The following is a 23,171-nucleotide window of genomic DNA, read 5'->3' as shown; positions in this document are numbered from 1 at the left end:
CTTAATAAAGCGAGGCTAAGTGATTTCAGGCGCCATTCAAGAGGACAGTAACCAAGAAACTCAGGTGTGTGCCCCATTAACAACTCTCCTTTCTTGTCATCAGTGTAAAACTCACAATAGTGACAACATTCCTACACACTGCACGACGTTCACTTGAGAAAAGTCAAACAGGAAGAACCAACAAGCAACACCAAGCAAGGAAGGGCAAGTGTAACTCCTGTACCTCCACGGGCCTCCTCTCCTGTGCTTGGCTACGCATGAGCAGCGGTCCCAGTTCCTGCACCACCTCAGACCTGCAGGCAAAGAGTGAGGAGAGGGCGGACAAGGGTGGAAGGGAGGACAGGAGGTGGACGGGCAAAGAAGACAACCAACCTACACAATTCACACAATTCACAACTTTTCCAACTCGACTCGCTTCCCTTAACCACCCTAGCCCTTCCAGCTAAGCTTGGACTTACTGGTACACACCTACCTCTCCGTTCCTCACCAGGAGCCCCAGATTCTGAAACCAAAGAGGATTACAGACACTATGCAGCGCAACGTGATAAACAGTCAAGGCCCATTCTCAGGGCACAGCCGATGCCACACCTGTTTTCATTACCTCTCATCGAGTTCTTCTAGCCTGCTCTTCACCGTGTGGGCATTGTTATCCTTGGTGATTTTCTGCAGGAGGTAGAAAGTCTGCTGGAACATACGCAGTAAGTACTCCTCGAACTCCATAGGCACACAGTTCTTGGACATGAGTTCATTGATGCAGGACATGGCCAGGACCCCAAGCCGGCCGCGCTCCTGACCCAACACACAGTTCTGGCTGCTGCCGTTAACTGATGCCATCTTTCTGGCCCGGATGTCACAGCCAAAGCGTGCAAAGTGGAAGATGGTGGTAAGGAGGGACGGGGTGATGCTGGCAGACAGAGGAATCCAACTGAAGAGATGGGCCAGGCACTCCAAGGCCAGGGAACAGATATACTCACTCTCCACATCAAGGATGGGGATTGGCTGATTCAACAGTTTGGCTGAACTAGGACTCTGCAACAGGTTACTCAGTAAGTCGCCTGAAACACAAAAGGCTTTTAAGATACACACTATCAAATCTCTTATAAACCAATTTAAGTAATTCTCCTTACAAAAAACAAAAACAAAAAACCAAGCATTAGCATAAAGCAGAAGTTCTCAAAGTTTGGTCCAGGGACCCCTGAGAGCCCCCAGACGCTTTTCGGGGTTCACAAATTCAAAACTATTTTTAAAAGAATGTTATTTTCCTTTTTCACTTTTATTATCTCACAAGTGTACAACGGAGTTTTCCAGAGGTTACATGCCAAGTTACAAGCAACAGAGAAAAAGCAAACGCTATCTATCATTAAGCTACATATTAAAGAGATTTACAAAAATGTAATGCCGCTCTTCTCAGTAAGTGTTTTTGTTTGCTTTGGAAAAGTTATTTTTCATTAAGATGTATTATTTGTTAATATGCACTGAGTTCATCACAGTTACTTTTAAAAGAATTAATAAATATTTCCAAATTTTCTCAGTTTGAATACCAATAGATAAAACCCACAAAGCTCTTTAAGGACCTCAATAATTCTTAAGAGTAAAGGGGTCCAGGGAATTCCCTGGTGGCACAGTGGTTAAGAATCCACCTGCCAATGGAGGAGACACAGGTTCAAGCCCTGGTCCAGGAAGATCCCACATGCCGCAGAGCAACTAAGCCCGTGTGCCACAACTACTGAGCCTGCGCTCTACAGTCAGCGAGCCACAACTACTGAGCCCGCATGCCACAACTACTGAAGCCCGGGCGCCTAGAGCCTGTGCTCCGCAACAAGAGAAGCCACCGCAGTGAGAAGCCCGCACACCGCAACGAAGAGGAGCCCCCACTCACCACAACTAGAGAGAAAGCCTGTGTGCAGCAACAAAGACCCAATACAGCCAAAAAATAATAATAATAATTAATTAATTTTTTTAAAAAAAAGAATAAAGGGGTCCAGGGTGGGCGAAACAGGTGAAGGTGGTAAAAAGGTACAAACTTCCAGCTGTAAGACAAATAAGTCCTGGGGATGTAATGTACAATATGGTGACTATAGTTTACAATACTGTATTGTATATTTGAAAGTTGATAGTAGTGTAAAATAAATTCTCACAAGAAAAAAATTTGTAACTATGTGTGGTAATGGATCTACATTTACTGTGGTGATCATTTTGCAAATATACATAAATCACTATTTTGTACACCTGCAACTAACACTAACAGTGTTATATGTCAATTATACCTCAATTAAAAAAAAAAAAGAGTAAACAGGTCCAAAGACCAAAAATTTGAAACTACTGGGCTAGTCAAGGTGAGGTCTGTGGACCTGCATCACCAACATAACCTGGAAGTTTGTCGGAAATACAAATGATCAGGCAACACCCACACCCACTGAAGTAGAACCTGGCGGGCAGGGGCAGGAAGCTGTGCTTGTACCAGCTCTCCAGGTGATTCTTACGCTTGCTTAATTTTTGAGAAGCACTAAACACTAAAGGAAATCACACAAAATGAAATTGGGGGTGGGGGTGGCTATAAAATGATTTTAGAGAAGACAAAAGAAGAAAAACATTCATAACTATAACAAGAAGAAGCCTTTCCTGAAATAAAGGTGTCACTATACAAAATGAAAGGGCTTATTCAGCCCCAAGAAAAAAAATGAGTAATCAATACAAAAACTTCAGTAATAAGGGAATGTAGGCAGAAAAGGCACATATACAAAGGAGAAAACCTCGAATTCAGACTTCACAGTAACAGTCAAAGCCAAAAAACAGTGGTGCAGTATCTACAAGTTCTGGGGCAAAGAATGACTTAACCCAAAGGTCCCCTTTGAGTATAAAGGAAGGTGACATTTTTTTAAAACATGCAAAAATTCAAATAATATATTGCCCACAAATTCTTAGGGAGCAACTGAACGATGAAACCATGCAAATAAAGAGATAAATAAAAAAGAATTACAGAATGGTGAAGCTGTGGCAAAGGGACTAATGCAAGCACTGAATTAAATACAGAATCAAGACTAAACAAATGGAGGAATTATAGAAGGGTGTGCTAACTAACTTTCTCATCTTTCACAAGCACGGAGTCTCAAAATATATGGTCTAAAATTAAAATATGTAGTAAGAAATTGGTTTTCATAATCTTTTTTTCTTATCCTTGGAGATATCTTTTACAAACTAATATTCCTTGTGGAAAAAGCATCTCAAGGTCAGCAATTCCTTCCATTTAATACTTCCTGTTAAATTCAAGTAAAACTAAAACTGAATAGTCTTTAGCAAAAATATATGATACCAAAAAAATATATATGATACGATACCATTTGGTCCTTTTATTCAGTTTAATCTACCTTTAACTGCATTTATGTAGAGAGACAGGTCTGGAATGATGTTATTTCTGTATGGTGGAATATTGGGTAAATTTTTACATTTTGTTTTTTACCTTATAGCAGCAGTTCTCAAATGTTTTAGTCTTAAAACCCCTTTACACTCTTAAAAATCACTGAGGACAGCAAAAAGCTTCTTTCTGTTTATGTAGGTTATTTCTATTGATATTTGTCATATTAGAAATTAAAACTAAGAATTTTTCAAATATTTAATTCATTTAATAATGATAAGCCCATTACATGTTAGCATAAATAACATTTTTAAATGAAAAAATTATATTTTGCCCTCCAAAAAATTAGTGAGAAGAATAGCACTGTTTCTACATTTTTGGAAATCTCTTTATTGTGTGGCTTGAAAGAAGATAGCTAGATTCTCTCATCTGGTTCTGTACCCAATCTGTTGTACAATGTTGTTTTACTGAAGTATATGACGAGAACCCAGCTTCACACAGATATACAACTGAAAGAGAAGGAAGTGGCCTTTTCAGATAACGGCAGCTATTCTAATACTAAAATCTGATGAGTACTAATTTCTTAAAGGTTAACTGCAATGTGGAATCTGAATGAGCTTTTTTTACTCGGTATACTCAGAAGAGTGACAATAAAAATGACAAACAATGTTTTAGTATTTTTATGACCACATCGTTGACCTTTGGGACCCTGAAAGGGTTTGGGGGGACCTCCAGGGGTCCCCAGACCTATTGAGAACTGCTGCCTTATACTAATGTTGGATTAATATGAACAGAGTAGTTAACGTTTCTCAGCCTCAATCTCCTCAGCCATTAAAATGAGGATTTTGTGATTTATTAATAAGAGTTTAATTTCCATTGTTAAAACTAGATTAAAAAGCTGTCCTCTGGCATCTGTCTTGAAAGGTGTTTGCTGGTTTCTATTCTGAAAGAGCTGCATTTGATACCAGATGAGACTCATCATGATCTCAGCTACTCAAGCTGGTAATCAGAAGACCTGGTTTCAAAGAATAATGCAAGAAGGATGTTCAAGCAGAATCTGCAAACGTTTCAGTTTGTTTATTACTGGATTAATAATTTTGATTTTTGGAATTGCTGTGGTGGCTTTCCACTTGAGTCATACAACTTTCTATCAATGGTTGTTTCTGGTATTGCTTTTTTCATCGTTCATGGACTGACGGCCATTTATGAAAGATGCCAGTTAGAGGAAATCACCATTACCCAACTATTAGAATTATCAGGGCATTTACCAACCAGGATCAAATTGAGGCTTTAGCAATGGAGGAACCAACAGACACCACCTCAGTATGATCTTATACTAAACCCGGACACTGTTGGGCCCTTGGGCCTTTTTAAAGTCTCTTGAACATTCTTAAATAGAAATAAATTCTGGCTTTAAAAACAAAAACAAAACAAAAAAGTTGGCCCTATTCTTCAGCTCAGAAGAATTTTTCCAGAATGGAATTCTAAGGTGGGGTGTGGGGAAAGCAACACATCAATGATAACACTGATGTTAAGAACAGCTACTAGGACTTCCCTGGTGGCACAGTGGTTAAGAATCCGCCTGCCAATGCAGGGGACAGGGGTTCGAGTCCTGGTCTGGTAAGATCCCACATGCCGCGGAGCAACTAAGCCTGTGCGCCACAACGACTCAGCCTGCGCTCTACCTGAGAGCCACAACTACTGAAGCCCGGGTGCCCAGAGCCCGTGCTCCGCAACAAGAGAAGCCACTGCAATGAGAGGCCCGCGCACCGCAACAAAGAGTAGCCCCCGCTCGCCACAACTAGAGAAAGCCCGCACGCAGCGAAGACCCAACACAGCCATAAATAAATAAATGTTAAAAAAAAAAAAAAAGAACAGCTACCATTTCATGTGCTATTATTATTTGCTTGGTGCTGCACCAAGCACTTTACATATTCTCATTTAATGCTCCCAGCTCTAAAGTAGGTATTACGATTATCTGCACTTACAGACAGTTAGAATAACTCAAACACAGATAGATGAGGCATTTCCCCCATGTTCCTCAGCTAGTCAGAGGCAGAGCTAAAACTAAAACCCAGGTCTAGCCCCAAAGCCTATGCTCCTTCCCAGAAGCCAGGTCAGGAAAGATTATGCAGCCAAGAAAAATGATCAGTCAGAAAGCTAATATTCAAAAATAGAAAAATATGTAAGATCCAATGTCACATGTAAAATAGCATGTGTACACCATGACAGAAACTATACAAAGATACAAGCACAAGGACAAAGACTGAACGGGAGTATGCAAAGGTAAAAACCTGTTTATGTGGATAGGATGATCTCTGACTATTTTTTCCCCTCAAAACAAGTATCTTTTAATGTTGTTTCTCGATAAAAATTATTTTACTCAACTTTAAATGTTTCAGGGAATTTTAGTAAATCATAGAAGAATTTTTTCCAAAATTATATATATTTTTTCTTTTTTTTCTTTTTTTGCGGTACGCGGGCCTCTCACTGTTGTGGCCTCTCCCGTTGCGGAGCACAGGCTCCGGACGCGCAGGCTCAGCGGCCATGGCTCACGGGCCCAGCCGCTTCGCGGCACGTGGGATCTTCCCAGACCGGGGCACGAACCCGTGTCCCCTGCATCGGCAGGCGAACTCTCAACCACTGCGCCACCAGGGAAGCCCCAAAATTATATTTTAATCCAAGTGAAGGCATCGCCACAGAACAGAGACCCTGCTTCATGCTGCAGCATTTCCAAAGCTATGCTGAGACAGCTTTAACAAGCTCTTGATTATAAAGAGGACTTGTAAGAGGGCTCCTCGATTTTAAAAAACCTGTGACCAACTTCATCGTCCCTGAATTGGGCCAGGCCCTGGCGGCAGCAGACACCCACGCCCCAAGCAGTACGTAGGCCACTCTGGGGCATTTACTGACTTGGAAGTAACCCAGACATGGCTGGGACACTTGTAATGGGCTTTCATACAAAGATCCCCTCAGCTTTCTTCTTTTCTTACTTATTGAAATTCCACATGTGTTCTATTCAGTTCTACATTCACTAAGAGTTTCTCAACCTCAGCACTATTCACATTTGGGGCTGGATAATTCTTTACTGTTCTGTGCACTGAAGGATATTTAGCAGCATCCTTGGCCTCCACTCACCAGACGCCAGTAGTACTTACTCTTTCTTCAGTTATGTTAACCAAGAAGTTTCTCCACATTGCCAAATATCCCCTGCAGGGCTAAATCACCCCAACTAAGAACCTCCGACCTAACTGTAGCCTCAGTCCAGTAAAATGGGGAGAAACTCTTTTTAAGGAACCCTTGGGAGGAGGAAACAAGATCAAAAGAGTTGTGATCCAAAGTCCCATTTTTCTACAGGTGAAAAGATCTGCAAGTACCCGAACATGTGCATCTTATAAAGAGTTTGGGAAAAAACCAGAAGGCGTAAACTGGTCGTAATCAATTAGGGCTAAGACATCTTCACCCTAAAAAACTTTCCATCGCCAGTATATATACACATCTATATTTAAAACTAAATACCATGTGTGCAAGACCGATATGGCCCCTTAATTTTTATTACAGAACAAAGCTAGCTCAGAACTACAGTATTTATGTAATTTCGTTTTGTTCACATTTTTTCCCATTTTCCAAGCAAAAAGAAGCAAGGACAAGAGGAGAGTAACTAAGGAAGAGGGCTGAGGCTGCACGAGCAAAGAAGGAAGCCGCACCATGGCATACAGACGGTACATCCACACCTCCCCTCACTCACTCCTCAGAGCAGAGCTGCTCTTCTACAGAGAGGACATCCAAGGTCAGAGAAGGTAAACCAAGTAAGCAGCGAGCCAGGACTCAACCAGGGGAAGGAGGAGGCAGGCAGAAATGGTGAGAGTGACCGAGACAGCAAACTTAGAAGAAAGACAGTGCACCTCGACTGGGAATGATGGGTTCACGTCACTGTCCCACCCCTCACTGGTGATGTGACCTCTGGCAAGTTACCCGCCATGAACCCCAGCTTCCTTTTTGTAAATAAGAGAGAAAACCATCATCAATTTCACAGGATTCTGGTCTAGTGAGGTGAGTTTAAGAGATGAGGCAATAATTTGGGGAACTATTCTGAGAAATGAACTACACACACCTGTCAAAATTTTTTCTATAACCAGACTGTTAGAGCAGTTGTCAGAGGGACTAGTCCCTGGGTTTTATTCTTTGAAAGTGATCAGACAGAAAATGACATTACAAGAAAACATATGAGAAAAGAGACCAAAAGCCCACGGGGCCAAGTCTGATGGGTAGCTGGGCAGGGCAGTGAGAGTCTGGCAGGGACTGCTGATGGGGTATGTTTAGGAATTATCTGAGTTTATTCACTGGGCCCCATGGTTTCTCAGAATTTCCTCCATAAAACTGAACTCACAGTCAAGAGAGCTAAAGAATTTTCTAGACATTTTACCACTTAACTTGGTGTCTTAAGGGCACAAAGGCAGTTGAGCAAAAGCATCAAAATAAATGTTGATTAAATCATTAGCATTTTTGCCCATATAGTGAAGCAAAATCTGATGACTTCACTCACAACTCTCACAAAGAGAGTTAACAAGTGAACATGCAATTTTTTTTAAAAAGAGGAAGTGTACCAACTTAAAAGCTTATTTAACTCCCTAGTCCACCCCCCCACCAGTTTCAATTTATTCTGCTTTTTCTCAAACACTAAAATTCAAGACTTCAAAAATTTTAATAGTGTCTAAGAGGCAACTCTCAAAAAGCACTCATCATATTTTTAGGTTTTGTTTGTATGGAATGTCAACTGAGTTCTTATTTTATTTCCCCTAACCTCATAAACAAAACCTAGGCAAAACATGAAAGAGTCAAGCATTTATTTTTGATTTGTATTATCTAATATTCTCCAACCTGCCCTCCAGGATATAAGTCTATCAAAGTATCAACTGAGTTAGCTCAGAACATGTACCTGAAAGAAGCCAACTAAAACTCACAACTTTTGGTACTGGAAAACGATGTCAGAAAAACAAGTTTTACTAAAGTAAACTGCTGCTGCTCACTTAACCTGGATACTAAGATAGTATTCAACTATCAAAAGAACCAAGTTTTGCAAACTACTATTGAAATGAGATGACAAATTTTTTTTTTTTGGCCACACCACATGGCCTGTGGGATTCTAGTTCCCCCACCAGGGATTGAACCCGGGCCCTCCGCAGTGAGAGCACGGAGTCCTAACCATTGGACCACCAGGGAATTCCTGAGATGACAAATTTTAAGATCAGCCAAACTGCAAGAGATTCCAAGGTGTATACTCAAAAATCAAATCTCTGCATCTTTGCAATTTTTTCTTTAATCATTCAAATATTGCAAAATATAAATCTGCTAAGTCACCTCAAATATCCACTTTGAAAATGAAGGTTTGCCACCAAATACAAATAAAGTTCAATTTCCTGTAGGCTTTTACTATACTCTAGAACTCTGTAATAGTTTTTAACCTAAGAAGTATGACAAATGACTAACAGTTTTTAATCCAAGTATGATAAATAGAATTGAAATAAATTAGTAAACTGTAAGCAGTCCTCAAAACTTCATGATGTATTTTCAATTCTACAGCAACTCTGCAAGAATTTCAACTTCCACATATTAACAACAGGCTACATGAAACAGCTAGGGCTCAGAGATGTCTGATTTCAACAGCCTATTTCCTTGAGGTAAAGGAGAAAGATGAGGAAACACTTCTCATTAGCCACATCAACCTTTACAGTAGAGGAAGTAGTATGTGTCATTTCACAGGATGTACTCTACTTGAAAAGAATTTGTGACCATTTAACATAAACAGAAGCCATTTAGAAGTGAAAAGTTCCTGCTCAGACACAATTTCCTCTTTCCATCCATCCTTGAAAGTAGCCATTTTTAGGTGAACTGCACTCTGACTTTTGAAACAGATATTAATATAACTATGGACAATAACTAGCCACCAGTAAACTATTTAATGGCCACTGTAAATATGCCCACACTTGATCAAATAAATCCGAACTTTTGTAAAGTCAATGCTGATTACTGCACACTGGTTCCCAATCTGTCCAGGCCAAGATGACTTTTCCCTGAGCCCATGAGGAAGAAGCACTCCACATACCCACGTCCCCTCCTTCGGGCTGCCACCCACCTCCTATGACCTGACCCCTGCATGACTGCAAAGCAGACCCATCACGCCCACAGGCTCATACCAACCTCAGCATGAGCAATACAGCCATGAAATATGAGAAAAAGGGAAAAATAAGCCAGGAGGGACAGCAGTCATAAGCTGAAGGTGCCACCTTCCTGATGGGCAAGGAAGAAACAAGCTATGTTGTTCGAAATATTATATTAGAAAGTACATGTACTTACAAGGAACTAAGAAAGTCAGCTACTCAGAAGACAAGGGCAGAGAGGCCAAAAATAGATTAAGGAAGAATGTGCATCTGTGTCTGGCATAGATAAGCAATTGCTACCCTGCTGAGACCCCCAACTGAATTTAAAAAGAGGAACACAATGTGTGGTGCAGACCATACCACTTTCTCCTGAGGTTGGGGATGGTGGTGGGGTGGCAGCAGTCACGCTGTGTTTGTCCCAGACAGTCTCCAAGATACCTACCAAGAAAGGAGAAACTGAGTTTAAGAGAGAAATAAAACCTAACATATAAAAATCAGATTTAGAAAAACAATGTATTGATATATTTGATCAAGAATCAGTATTTAAACAACTGTCTCTATGTCTAACTGCTTTTTCTGGACACCACCACTTGGATATTCCAAACTCAATTTATCTTCCCCCACAAACCTGCCACTAATATTCTCATGCTCCTCACCAGTCAACAGTACCATCCGCACAATCTCAGCATCTGGCCTCTGCTCTCCCTGTCCGGCCTCACCCCCACCCCACACGCAGGCTTCATCACACTGCACTATTTACTAGCTGTTCCTTTCTCATGTGTTCTCCTTCTTAACCTCTGAACTGCTCTCCCCCTTCCAATCCAACTTGACCTTTCACCAGACTAACTAACTGCTACCTGTCTGTCTCTCAGAATTCCACTCAGCTGTCACCTCCTCCAGGAAGTTTTCCCTGCTCAGTTTTGCCTGCACATAAAACATACCTCTACCATAACTCTTAACACATTGTCTTTCTCCCGTACTAGAGTATACCTTACTAGAGGGCAGGGATTATGTTTTATTCCTCTTTATATCTCCTTACAGAACCTGGTACATAAGATGATCATAAAAGCTTTTAAAAATATTCTGTTCTCAAAATATTTAATATTATAACATGGAAAACACTGAAAATATCATGTTAAGTAAAAGAAGCTAGACACAAAAGGTCACATATTCTATGATTCTATTTTTATGAAAAGTCCAAATAGGAAAAACCAGAGACAGATAATACACTAATGGTTGCCAGAGGTTGGGGTGATGAAAATGTTCTGGAATTAGACAATGTGATAGTAGCACAACCTTGTGACTATATTAAAAACCACTGAGCTGCTATACTTTAAAATGGTAGATTTTATGATATGTGAATTATATCTCAATTCAAAAAATTTTAGTGTCTGCAAAAGTAGGACACAGAGATATCAGACATGGTCCCTAACTCCAGAAATTTAACATCTAATTGTGGATGTCAATGAATATGCTTTGAATGAATAAATGCTCTGAGGTTTGGGTTTCCCCTAGGGATTTGGGGGAGGATGGGGGGTGGTAAATGACAACTTTACTTTTAATCAAAACACTCTTATAACCAATTTTAAGTGCCCACCTCATGACGACTGCTTTTGTAACACATGCAGGAAAAAAAAAAAAAAAAAGTCCCTAGATATCCAAGAAGCAGCCTGAGTAGAAGAGCTGGAGACAGAAACCCTTCTGGTCCCTACAACATTCCCTCCAGCGCGCAGCTCAGCCTTGTGGCCCAACACCGCCCAGAACCAGCAGCTCCACTGACAGCACAGCGGGCACGGCCCTTGCCCTGTCTCCCTCGAGACACAGGGGCTCCGTTCTCTTCCTACCCTCCTGTCTCATTCTGCAGTTTGCTTTCTGTTTATTCTTACTCTTCACTCATAGTCACGAGGCTCTAACACAACAGACCAGATGACGAAGCAAACGCTATATACAACTACAACCTGGCGCACAGGGTGCTGACTCCACACCTGGTCTCACTTCCTTACTCAGAATTCGAAATGTTCACATCTTCCTCCTCCTCCTCCAACTTCTCCTGATTTAAATTCAAATCATCTTAAATAAAGTGCCTGCCACCCACCTTACTCAGAATGCAGTAATCAGCATTTCAATCACATTCCTATGACCCTGTCTATACCACATTAATCATGGCTATAGTGACGACAAAATAAAGACTTTAAAAGGAAAATAAATTACAAGCATTTTTTGAGACCCTACCGTGTGCTAGATACTGGGCTAGGTGCTGGGAATACGGCACCACATTCTTTGTGTTTTTACGTTCGGTCTCAGTAACAGCTAAGGCAACTGCTCAAAAATTCTGAGTGCCAGGGCCTGCACTCCGGGCATCTGCAGGCAGGCCTCTGCCTTCTGGTGCCACCCAGCTGCTCACCTGTCAGTAGCCCAAGCACTGTCTGCACCTGTTCCAGCAGCAGCTTTCGCAACTCCTCCTTCCGAGCCACGCTGAGGTCCTCACGGGGACAAGCCAGCTCTTCTGAAGTTGTCTTCAACATGATCAGCCCGAGGGGAGTTGTCACAGGGGACTGGATCAACTGCCAGGAAAAAGTAAGTTTCTGAGCAGAGTGCCTGGCTAATTAAGGTACAAAGAAGACGACAAATGGTGAACCTATGAAGTACAGTCGTCCCTCGGTATCCGTGGGGGGGGGGGGGGGGGGGGTTCCCAGGACCCCCGTGAATACCAAAATCCAAGGATGCTCAAGTCCCTTATATTCAATGGTGTCGTGTGGTCAGCCCTCATACAGGAGGGTTCAAATCCTGTGGATACAGAATGTCAACTGTACCTCTGTGTGTTTAATCTTACATGAACAGGCTACATAAATCAAACCTTTAGAAAAATGACTGAGTACACTTATGTACCTTTTTAACCATTCAAAATATATTCTCATCTTATTTTAAAGACAGAATTCTAAATAACACCATGAACTTAAAAACAACAAGAAAGCAATGCTCTTTTACACCTAACATGACAATTTTTATACATGTCCATACTCCCAACAGAGCCTTGGTTACTCTGCCCAGGTTACTATATTAGTGATTAAGGTATGTGTAAACCAATTTGTGATATCTTTCCAACATTCAGGTGTTAAATCAAGTTTACAGTTCCAAGCTTTGAATGCTTCATAAGAGTTCAAGATTAAACATGTGGCAGAGCAGAAACACACATACACGTCATTAAACTATGATACTGATACGGTGGACTTTGCAAATACCTACGTAGCAAATTAAGGTACTTTTTCTATCACCTGCAATATCCACTATGCCATAGGAAAGTTTCCTTAAACAAGAGACAAAAAAAGGTACACTTTCAACAGCATAACACTACTTATACCTTTCTTATCAATTTCAATATATTCAAAGCATTTATTTTTTAGTTTCCAGAAACGGTAAAAGTAATCAAGGTACCATTAAAATCCTACTGGGTTATATGCTACAATCTATGAAAGAGCAAACAAATTGAAAAACTTGACCATTTTCTTTAATCATAGTTAACTTTAAATGTAGTTCATTCCCTGATAAAAATAAGTTTTTTATTTACTCAATCTATAAAATATAAGCCTTAGGGAAGAGGAGGTCAGGAACTACACCCAGATAGAAAGGATATTCTCCACTTCAAAAAACACAGGGCACTTTCCTGTCCTTGAAAACAACTCTTCCCATTGCAGACCAAGCAAAAGCACATCCCCGAAGAGCAGGACTCAATATTGAGAACTTAAAGAGAAATTCAACTGCCCTCAGCAGCAAGCAATAGTGTGTTGAAAATGCTCTCTATTAAATCAGCTAACACTTCAAGTACATCCTCCACAAGTTTTCTCTTCATTTGCTACAAGTTCGGGCTATTTCTAACATCGACTTAAAATTCAGATAATGCAGTAGGGGAGAAACAGGAAATCCCTCCTCTAACAATTTTTCTTTACATGATAACGTGAATAGAACTTTATAAGCATCCCTTTTCACTCACACCTTTGGATTATCAATCTGTATTTTAAAAGATTTCTATTACTTCTCCCCTTTCATTTCCTTCTTTCTCTTCCACCCCTTTTGTCTCTATTTTCCCCCAAGACCTCATTCTTACTCTCTCAGCTGGGAATGACTCATTACCAAATAGTCCACTGGGCAATACTTTCCTGTACATATGAAATGCTTCTGTGCTCTCCAGAAATAAAAAATCCCTAGAGTATGGAAAATGTATCTTAAAGGTCCTCCTTTCTCTCATCATTTGGGAGAAGGGAAGAGTCAGACAAGAAGCTGGCTGAAAATTATTCTTTACTTGAAAGAACAGCCTGATAAAATGTGTAATTTTCCTTCTCACTAGCTTTGTTTCCAGAAAGCTTTTTATTAAAAGAGTGCTTCCTTTCACCATCTTCACATACATAATTAAAGCTCATGACATAGGTAATCTCTGCAATTTATTTTAATACAGAATAAGCACCTTCAGGTTGCAAATCAATTTCAGGTGCTTAGTGTTAGCTTCAGAAATTTTTATCATACCAGCCAATCAGAGAAGAAACATCAAAATTCTTTCTATGCTTCTTTTCGATGCTTGCCACTTAAGTATCTGGCCCCAGGCACAATGTGACCAGAAGTCCAGCTCAGCAGATTCCAGGACTCTGAAGAACAGACTCTAGAAAGGTGTGATGTATGTGCTAGTGCAGGCGGCTGGGGGAGGTGGGGAGAACAGGGGTCGGTTCTCACTTCAATGATTCCTTCTCCAGTGGCCTAGAAAGGCTATACCAACACACAGAATTGTAGGTATCTTTCTGGGGCCCCAAATCAACTCCTCTTTGCCTGGTATGACAGTCATCATAATTATGGCATAAACTGCACAGATGCCCCAGGCCAAATGTTACAGAATTAAAAAAAAAAAAGGCTATGCACCCCAGACCGCAGGCCATAATGGAACTAAGCCAAAAAAAAACCTTTCAGATGGTTTAATCAACAGATCATATAATTGTGAAGTTGATTCCAGAACCAGTTTGGTCTTGTTTACCAATGCCTAAAGAAAAGATTTTATTATCATTATCAGAAATGTCAGCAATTTAGCACCAATCATTCTTGACATGGCTTTCATGCCACTGACTGGTTCTCATGCATGAATAAGAAGCGGGGAATAATACAACTGGAAAGAATTTTAAAGATCACTTAGTCCAATCCTCTCGTTGTACACAGAAGGAAATGGAGGCTCACATAGGAGTTACTAAAATCAAGGTGATCTGTGACAAAAATGGACACAGACCCCAAACCCACTGCCTCCCAGTCCAGTGCCCCTTCCACTACGGGGTGTTTCAAAGTTATGAAGGCTGCATGGGGTGAAAGGAGTCATTTCTGAAGGGTGGAAAGCGGGAGGTGGTGGGCAAGAGAGGAAGACAGCTACCCTTCTGAAATCTCCATGAGCACCTCACCTAAAAATGCTCTTCCAAATTCTCATTTATCATCATTAATCATACTTGATGGGCAGACAAGAAATGTCTGCTTTTCACCGAAGGAAATGATCCCAGCTGGGCGAAAACATGGCTTCTCCTCACTGTTGCCGACAAGACTCAGCTCTCTGTCTGGCTCACATTCCACTGCTGCTTCACACAAGACACACCACTGACCAACCCAGGATGGAATCCACTCAGACCCCCCCACCTTCCTGGTTCTTTCCATCTCCATGGACTTCCTCGCTCCCTCTCAGAGAGCCATGGAGACTTACCACAACTGCTTTTCAACTTGGAGTGAAAGGAAGCGTGTCAGAGAGAGCCAGCAAAGCCTCTGGCCTCCTAACCCACCACTGCAGGCTCCCCACCTCCTTGCCATTCCTCGGGTTCTTTCCACTGTTATTCCCTTTGCCTACAACACTGTTCCCCTGGAAGCCCACATGGCTCACTCCATCACTTCCACTCAGTTTCCGCTCAAGAGTCTGCTTCTCAGAAAAGGCTTCCATGATCGTCCCATCTAAATAACACCTCTGATATTCACTCCTCCTCACCCTAGATTTAGTTTTCTCACAATACTTATACCTACCTGAAAGAATTTATTTGCTTATTGTTTACTGATGCCTCCCCCTTGGTATTATAAGCTCCATGAAGGCAGCTATTTGTTCATTACTATATCCCCCAACGTACCTAGTTATTAGTACATGGCTGGTATTCAACAAATAGTTTATGGAATAAATGCATGAATCTCCTTTACAATAACAATTCAATAAATCTCTAGATAAATGAATCACCATACAAAACAAAATAATATTGAAGGAAGAACTTCTGTGCCACCTTGAGAGGTGATCCAAAAGAAGCAATATGGATGCTGAATTTTTTAAATTGCTGCATCATTCAAACGGTTTGCAGGGAGAGCAAGCAGAACATTAGAAAAGGGTATTGTTCTGGAAGATTCTGCCGTCACTAAGACTATAACCAATTTTCAAAGAATTTTATTTCTATAATCTGTACATAATACCCATTTCCTACATACCCAGACTGCCTCGATAATATAAACATTTCCAACTTTATCACAGGAATCAAATGAACAAAAGCATCGCCCTCTTGGCTTTTAGGTCCCCCCTATTCCCTGATGACTTCCAAATCCTGAACCCCAGATCCACATTTCCTAATGTCTCACCAGACGTGCACAGAAGGAACACGCAAATCTTAAATGCATTTTCTGCCAAACTGAATTCACCATCTTCTACCCAACCCCATTTCCTCAGATGGCCTAGAAAATCTGCCATCTGAGCCAGGAACTTGGAAGGCATTCTAGCTTCCTCCTTCCCTCCTCCCTACAGCCTAGTCCCTGCCCAAAGCCGCCTCCGTGCCTCGCTGCTGTCCAGCAGGTAAGCCCCGGCTTGGCTCAGGCCCCTGGGCTCACTCAGACTTCTCCAGCAGCAGCCTTCCAGGCCTCCTTCGCTCCGGCCTCACCCCTCTGCAATCCAGACTCCACACTGCTGCCGAAGTCGTCACTCCAACATAAACATGTGGCCACGTTGTCTCCCTTCTCCAAACTTTTCATTAGTTCTCGAGTAAGGACTATGAATTAAACACTGATGCCCCCTGCAAACGCAAAGCCCTCCCTGCTCTGGCCCTGTCCATCAGCCTAGCCTCTCACTCTACCACTCAAGCGACCACCTCACATCTCATCACCAGCAACACTGAAAACACCTCAGCTCCTTGAGTCTAAATGCCGTGTCCTCACTGCACTTGGCACAATACTTCGCTACAGTCATTAACATATTGTTGGGTAATTATTATTTCCATCGCTTTCTCCCCACTAAACTATAACTATCAAAGGCCTCATCCTGGCACCCAACACCTGGCACGGTACCTAACAGGCTTTCAAATACTTGCTGGACAAAATTTCACAAGAAGTTAACAAAGTGATTGGGGTTCCCATCCCCCACCTTCTCCACTGCACCAAGGTGCAACACGTCTCAGGAACACAAGGTTAAGTGAATGAGATAATCCACCCCACAATGACCTCACCACTGCAGTTCCAAAATGCTCATCTTAAAAATCCTCTTCAAGACAAGAAAATAATCACTTCTTCAAACAAATTACTTACAAGATAAAGTTTCCATAGGTTATCTCCTTACCTGTAAAATGTTAGTAAAAAAGTCATGGTAGAACATGGGCCAATCTTGACGGCCGATGTCAACAATCACTTTGCAGAGCTTGTTCCGGATGAAGTAAGGTAAGGTCTTGTGGTGAGCCAAGAGGAGTTTGGGCAGGCAGCTACGGATTTCCATCTTATCCTGAGATGGGACCCCAAGCCACATTTTATTGATCAGATTCTGAAAAACAAGTATACATCTTGTAAGTTAACAATCTATACACAAAACAAACTGGTTTTCATCCAACAGTAGCTATCTCCCTCAAACAAGAAACTGCTTTTAAACAAAGGTTTGGAGCAATTTGGCAATGAGAATAATAAAATATTCAAATTTTATGATACAATAATCCCATTCCTAGGAACATAATTTAACAGCTACATAATTTAACAGAAACAAAAAGGTGTAGGTGCAAAAACTTTCTATAACACCATTGTCTCCACCAAAGAATAATGACAGAAACAACTTTAATGTAAGAATAAGAGAATGGCTTGGTGAATAATGGTACAACCACTTATAGAAATATAATATAAAGGTTAAGTGGGGGGAAAAACAGAATGCAAAATGAAATGAGCAATATGATTATAATTAGGTTTTTTGGAAAAAAGTGTGCACAGGAAGGCAATGATTGGAAGAGAGTTGAAATAAATGAAGATTTTTAATGGGTATCATCCCTCCTCCCAACTGTTTTTCTTTAATCATCTTTCTCTTTTAAATGATAACATGGAAGGAAAAGTTACATGTTACCACAAACGACCTCCCGACCTCACCTATCTTACCTTTTGGTGCTGAAGATGGAAAGGTGCCCTGGAAAACCTGACATCTTGACAAAGGCAGTATATGGGGAAGAAGCCCCTGAGATGGGTTACCACTATTTCCCAGCCATGTACACATCAAAACTAAAGTCTAGTGCCAATAACAAGGCAATGTGACTAAGAAATACTCTTCAGAATAGTATAAAAGTATCTGACAACTTACCTCAAAAACCGTTAAACTGTACATCATTACATAGTCATTCCTAGTGCTGGAGAGAAAATACAGGCAGAATCTCCAGGCTCCTATTTGCTGAGCAAAGTTATTAAGAAGTTCCTCTGGAAAAGTTAAATAGCAACAAGAGAAGGCTATGAAAATACACAAAATTAATACAAGGCTGGCTGTTTTACTATTTTTTTTTTTAAAACACACCTCTTCTACATAATGTAATGACATCAAAACCAACTACAAAATCCAGCTGATTCTTCAAGATAGAAAGGACAAAGCATACAATATTTTTCTGACTCTGAGGTGACCATGAACGCTGACACCCAAATAACAATAACCTAGCTACGGACACCTTTTTTTTTTATGGGCACTATTTTAGGTAGAGAAACTTTCACTGCTGAAATTCTTAATCTAATGTGTAGACAGACAGATAGAAGAGTATCATTTTTACCTTACAAATGATGGCCAACCGGTAACTTACTTCCTCTGGGGTACAGCTATATGTTATCTCCTCACCACTCACTCAACACTGTTCTTACACACTTATACACACACACACACACACACACACACACACACAAAATGATGGCCAGAAAAGCAGGAAAAGAAAAAATTAAGACTAATCTTATAAATGCAGGATTGGAAAAAATGCAAGAGAATTCAAGATGGCTAACTCCCTTCATCTGAGTTGGTTTTATTTTAAAATATCACCCAGGAGTCGGCAAACAAGAGCGGCAGTCATGGGAGTTGCCAGGAACCACCCTGGGCACCTCAAATCAGTTAGAAGTGGTTTTCTTCCTCCTGAGGCTGCTGGACAAACAGCAAGCATTAAGAGTCTATCACCGTGTTTCTGGACATGCTGCCCCTTAGTCACCTTGACCTGCTGCGCTGGTCATAAAATATAACACAGAGTGGGTAAAAATACAAAGGCAACAACCCTGAGAGATTCTAGGAAGCCCTTGGAAAAGCAGCAAGCACTGCAGCCCGTTCTAACCCTAAAGTCACCGCTCTGCCAGTGCCCTACAACGCAGGCTAAGTGCACCAAGGCAGTCTCATTATAAATCCCATAAAGGAAGCTGATGATGTGTTCTTATAATTAAGCAAAAGTTTCTATGACTCCCAGAGGTGAAGTCCAACCAGAGAGTGATCTCTGGTTGGAAATGAGGAACGCTGGACTCTGTTCTAGACTTTGCCACTAATTCACTGAGTCTGATCCCAAGCAAATCACTGCTCCTCTTTGATGTTTCAGCCTTCTCCACTTTTAAAAATGACCAGACTGTCTCTTGAGGCTCCCTGCTAACAGCTCTATCTCTAGAGCACTTTTGGTGGAGGATGGGTGGAGCCCCTATAATAAAAGGTCTCCCTCCTTTCTCCCACCTAGCTAGGAAAGACTTTAGTTTATCCTAAGACATCAAAAAAGAAGCAAGAAGTGGTTCCAGCCCACACACTCAAATAAAGCTATGGAGACTAGGTACAAAAAGAACTAAGACACGCCTACTACCAAACCCCCGGATTCTCCTTAGCCGGCATTTAAATTAGACTTCTGTAGCATCTGGTTATTTAAAACTATTTAAAAAATCAGATTAGAATAAAAATATGTTAAAAAGCTTCCACTTTTAATTCATGAACACTGAGGTGAACAACATTAGCTTTGCAATCCAAAACTTAAAGAGAAAAACAAAAAGCATATCAATTATAAGCTTAAAACAGGACTATGGAGAAATTAGATATAAGGGAAAGATCCTTCACCTCCTTTGGTAAAAATCACCACTGATACTTTTACTATGAGGTACTTTGGTAGCATAAAAGTAACAAGAGGCTCACTCTGGGGGCAAGAGGTGGGTCAGCCCAACTGAGTAATAAGAGAGAATCTAGGGAAGCAAGCAGAGGGGATCTTCTAAGCCAGATGCCTGATCATCTACTGGGCTCAGCTTCCATCAGTATCCCCTGTTTATAAACTCTCTGGTTCCCTACAGCACAGTCCCTCAGAAAAGAAGGCATATACAGGGCAGGCCCACAAGAGACCACCACATTTAAAATTAAGAGATAAGAAGCTACATCCACCGGGAGCTAATGTGATACTCAAAGGATGCAAGGGAAAATGGGCTGCAGCCAAAGGTCTACTAGCCACCTGAAAATCCAAACGCTAATCAAGCTTTGGCCCAAGGGCAGAAGTCAGCCATAACACTGAGCTGGCTAACATGACTTAGAGAAGCCACGTGCGACAGAGAAATGGCTCTGCAGAGACCCGGAGACACAGAAAAAAGCCTCCAAGGAAGTGAAAGCAATGAAGGTCAGTACAGAGCAGCCAGACACACAGGGGAAAGCCTCGAGGTCTGGATCAAGAAAAACATTTTTCATCGTCAAGTTCAGGGCTTAAGTGAGGACTCAGAGAGAGAAAAAGATTACTCTAGGACTTCAGTGCAGCATGTCCCTGAAGCAGAGATCTCACAACTTAAATAAACCTTCTAGTTTACAGTATGCTTTAATGAATATTGTGCATGTCAGTGAGTATAAAATTCAAAAAGAGGTTCTAGAAGGTGCCAAGGTTCCCAGAAGACCTGAAATTACACCTACATCTCTCTGTTGTTTGAAGCCTTTATTCAACAAAACTTGCAGAATGAGAGCGATAACAGTGGCAATAAGGAAAAAGCAAGAAGGCCCCAAAGGATACACCTGTTAAAGGATCTCTGGGCACTAGATGAGGTTCAGGATAGACCTCTACACACCAAAAACATGTTTGTTTTAATGCTTTCACGAGTTTTTTCTTTAAATTAAGTCACAGACATCTTATAAAAGTTTAACATTGCTAAAATTAAGAGCAAAGCAGGGGTAGGGGTTTCCACACATGGCCAAAGGAAAGAAAATCCATCACTATGGATTATAGTGGGCTCTACCGACTACAGCCCTTGCAGCTAGGTTTGTAGACCTCACCAGCCACCAACCAGCAGGACTGGAGCAAAAGGAGCCAGAATTCAAGGGGAAACATGCAGGCTTGACCAGGCTGCCAACATCAAGGCTACCAACTCCTTCCTCCCCATTGGGGCCTTTTCGTTATAAACGACTCTTTACTACTCAACATTTCACTTACCTATCTCACGTTTTCTTTCATTGGTTGTACAGTCGTGGAAAAACTCTGTCATCAGACTTTCCAGTGCCCTGAGAGAGGCTTCTTCAGATGCCTAACAAAGAAATTTGAAAAAAAACAAACAAAAAAAAATCAGTAGCTGTATTTTCAGTTCTACTGTTCCTCAGTTCCTTCCAGGTCACATTCAACAGCCATAGTAATTTACTTCCTCAAAACATCTTGGTTCAACATTCTTCAAATACATGATATAAGCCAGAAAAACTGCAAGGAATTTCCCAGCTGACTCAAAACCCAAAGTTTTAGTATACTCTATAAATTCATGCTACCATGCTATCGATTTTCAATTATTTATGCTAAGGAAAAGAGAGCAAATAATTTAAAATTTAATTCTTGAAACATACTGAAAGCAAATTAACAGCCCCTGGCTCTGACTGAATAGGCAGAATGAAGAGATTCAGAAAGGTTAGGGTGCCCTATAGACTATCCGTCAACGTTATTTGCCCCATGTCTGAATAGTTAGCCATATTCTAATTCAGAGCAACTGTAGTCAAACTGCTGCATGGATTCCTGGGGCTTTCTGAAGGGACTTCAGGAGCCAAACATCCACTCAACTCTCAATCTCACATGAGCAGTCAACAGAGATTAAGGTGCAGCTAAGAGCCAAGCAGAGCAAGGACTCAAAATGAGACAGTACCTCCCACGCTCAGGCCCACAGAGAGCCAGACTCTCAGCAGAACCACTCAGGCAGAGAATAAGAGGAGAGGGACCCTAAGCCCCCTAAGGCTCATCCTCTCCCTTTTCCATACGGAGCCCCAAACCCACTTCCTCTTCTCTCACTGAAGGAGGGGACATCAGGTGCAGCAATGAACTTGAGTCAACACTCCTTCACATAACCAGTCTGCAACAAGGTGAGCGTTCGCAGGCCCCTCTCGAATCCTCACTGGCAATAATTACCTAGACATGATCAGAAGCCAAGAGCAGTTTTGATTTCTTAATCATCTCCTAATTTCCTTCTTCCCACCCACCTTCCCTATATCCTCTCCACTGCCCCTAGAGTGAGAGCTGACTATTAAAACTGTATTTTGAAACAAGCTCACAGGGACTTCGCTGGTGGTACAGTGGTTAAGAATCCGCCTGCCAATGCAGGGGACACGGGTTCAATCCCTGGTCCGGGCAGATCTCACATGCTGTGGAGCAACTAAGCCCGTGCACCACACTTCTGAGCCTGCGCTCTAGAGCCCATGTGCCACAACTACTGAAGCCCACACGCCTAGAGCCCGTGCGCTGCAACAAAGACCCAATGCAGCCGAAAATAAATTTATTTTAAAAATAAATAAATAAAATAAGCCCACACTCAAATGTATCACGTATCAAGCTGTAATATTACCAGGGGCCTCCACTTGGTAATGGGCTTTTGAGGACACTGAGGAACTTGGGCCATTTCTGTGGATCAAAGAGCACTTCTTGGGACTGGCACTAATTACAGAGGCTGAATCAGGCTTGCACCAGCCCACCTACATCAACCAGCACATGTTAGCACACTAGACAGCACACGGGGGGCCACGTTCAAGCAGTGCCAGGCACGGCTGTCGCTCCCATGCTGCAGTCATGGTGACAGCTGTGCAATGACAGCTGAACTCTGACATGCTGAGTGATGAATTATTGTTTAATAGTTCTAGCACTTGTGAGTTTGAGGGACTTTTTTATTTATTTATTTACTTTTATTTATTTATTTTTGGCTGCGTTGGGTCTTCATTGCTGTGCGCGGGCTTTCTCTAGTTGCAGTGAGCGGGGTCTACTCTTTTTTTTTTAATTAATTAATTAATTAATTTTGGCTGCATTGGGGCTTTGTTGCTGCACGTGGGCTTTCTCTAGTTGAGGCGAGCGGGGCTACTCTTCGTTGCAATGCGCGGCCCTCTCATTGCAGTGGCTTCTCTTGTTGTGGAGCACAGGCTTCAGTAGGTGTGGCACGTG

General features: G+C 41.6%; 1 protein-coding gene across 4 annotated transcripts in view; it reads right to left on the bottom strand.

The window, feature by feature from the left end:
* XPO6 (exportin 6) overlaps window positions 1-23,171 on the bottom strand; it is a 107,074-nt gene that overhangs the window by 50,883 nt on the left and 33,020 nt on the right. For all 4 annotated transcript variants that reach the window (XM_067706302.1, XM_067706301.1, XM_067706304.1 and 1 more), the window contains 6 exons: window positions 21,201-21,291; window positions 18,107-18,219; window positions 17,114-17,311; window positions 11,921-12,080; window positions 9,877-9,954; window positions 602-1,055 (listed from right to left, as the gene is read on the bottom strand). In XM_067706302.1, coding sequence (XP_067562403.1) covers window positions 602-1,055; window positions 9,877-9,954; window positions 11,921-12,080; window positions 17,114-17,311; window positions 18,107-18,219; window positions 21,201-21,291 — 1,094 coding nt within the window. The remainder of the gene's footprint in view (window positions 1-601; window positions 1,056-9,876; window positions 9,955-11,920; window positions 12,081-17,113; window positions 17,312-18,106; window positions 18,220-21,200; window positions 21,292-23,171) is intronic.

The sequence above is a fragment of the Pseudorca crassidens genome, chromosome 15, assembly GCF_039906515.1.
Source record: "Pseudorca crassidens isolate mPseCra1 chromosome 15, mPseCra1.hap1, whole genome shotgun sequence".
NCBI classification, from domain to species: Eukaryota; Metazoa; Chordata; class Mammalia; order Artiodactyla; family Delphinidae; genus Pseudorca; species Pseudorca crassidens.
This window is presented reverse-complemented; position numbering and strand designations above follow the sequence as displayed.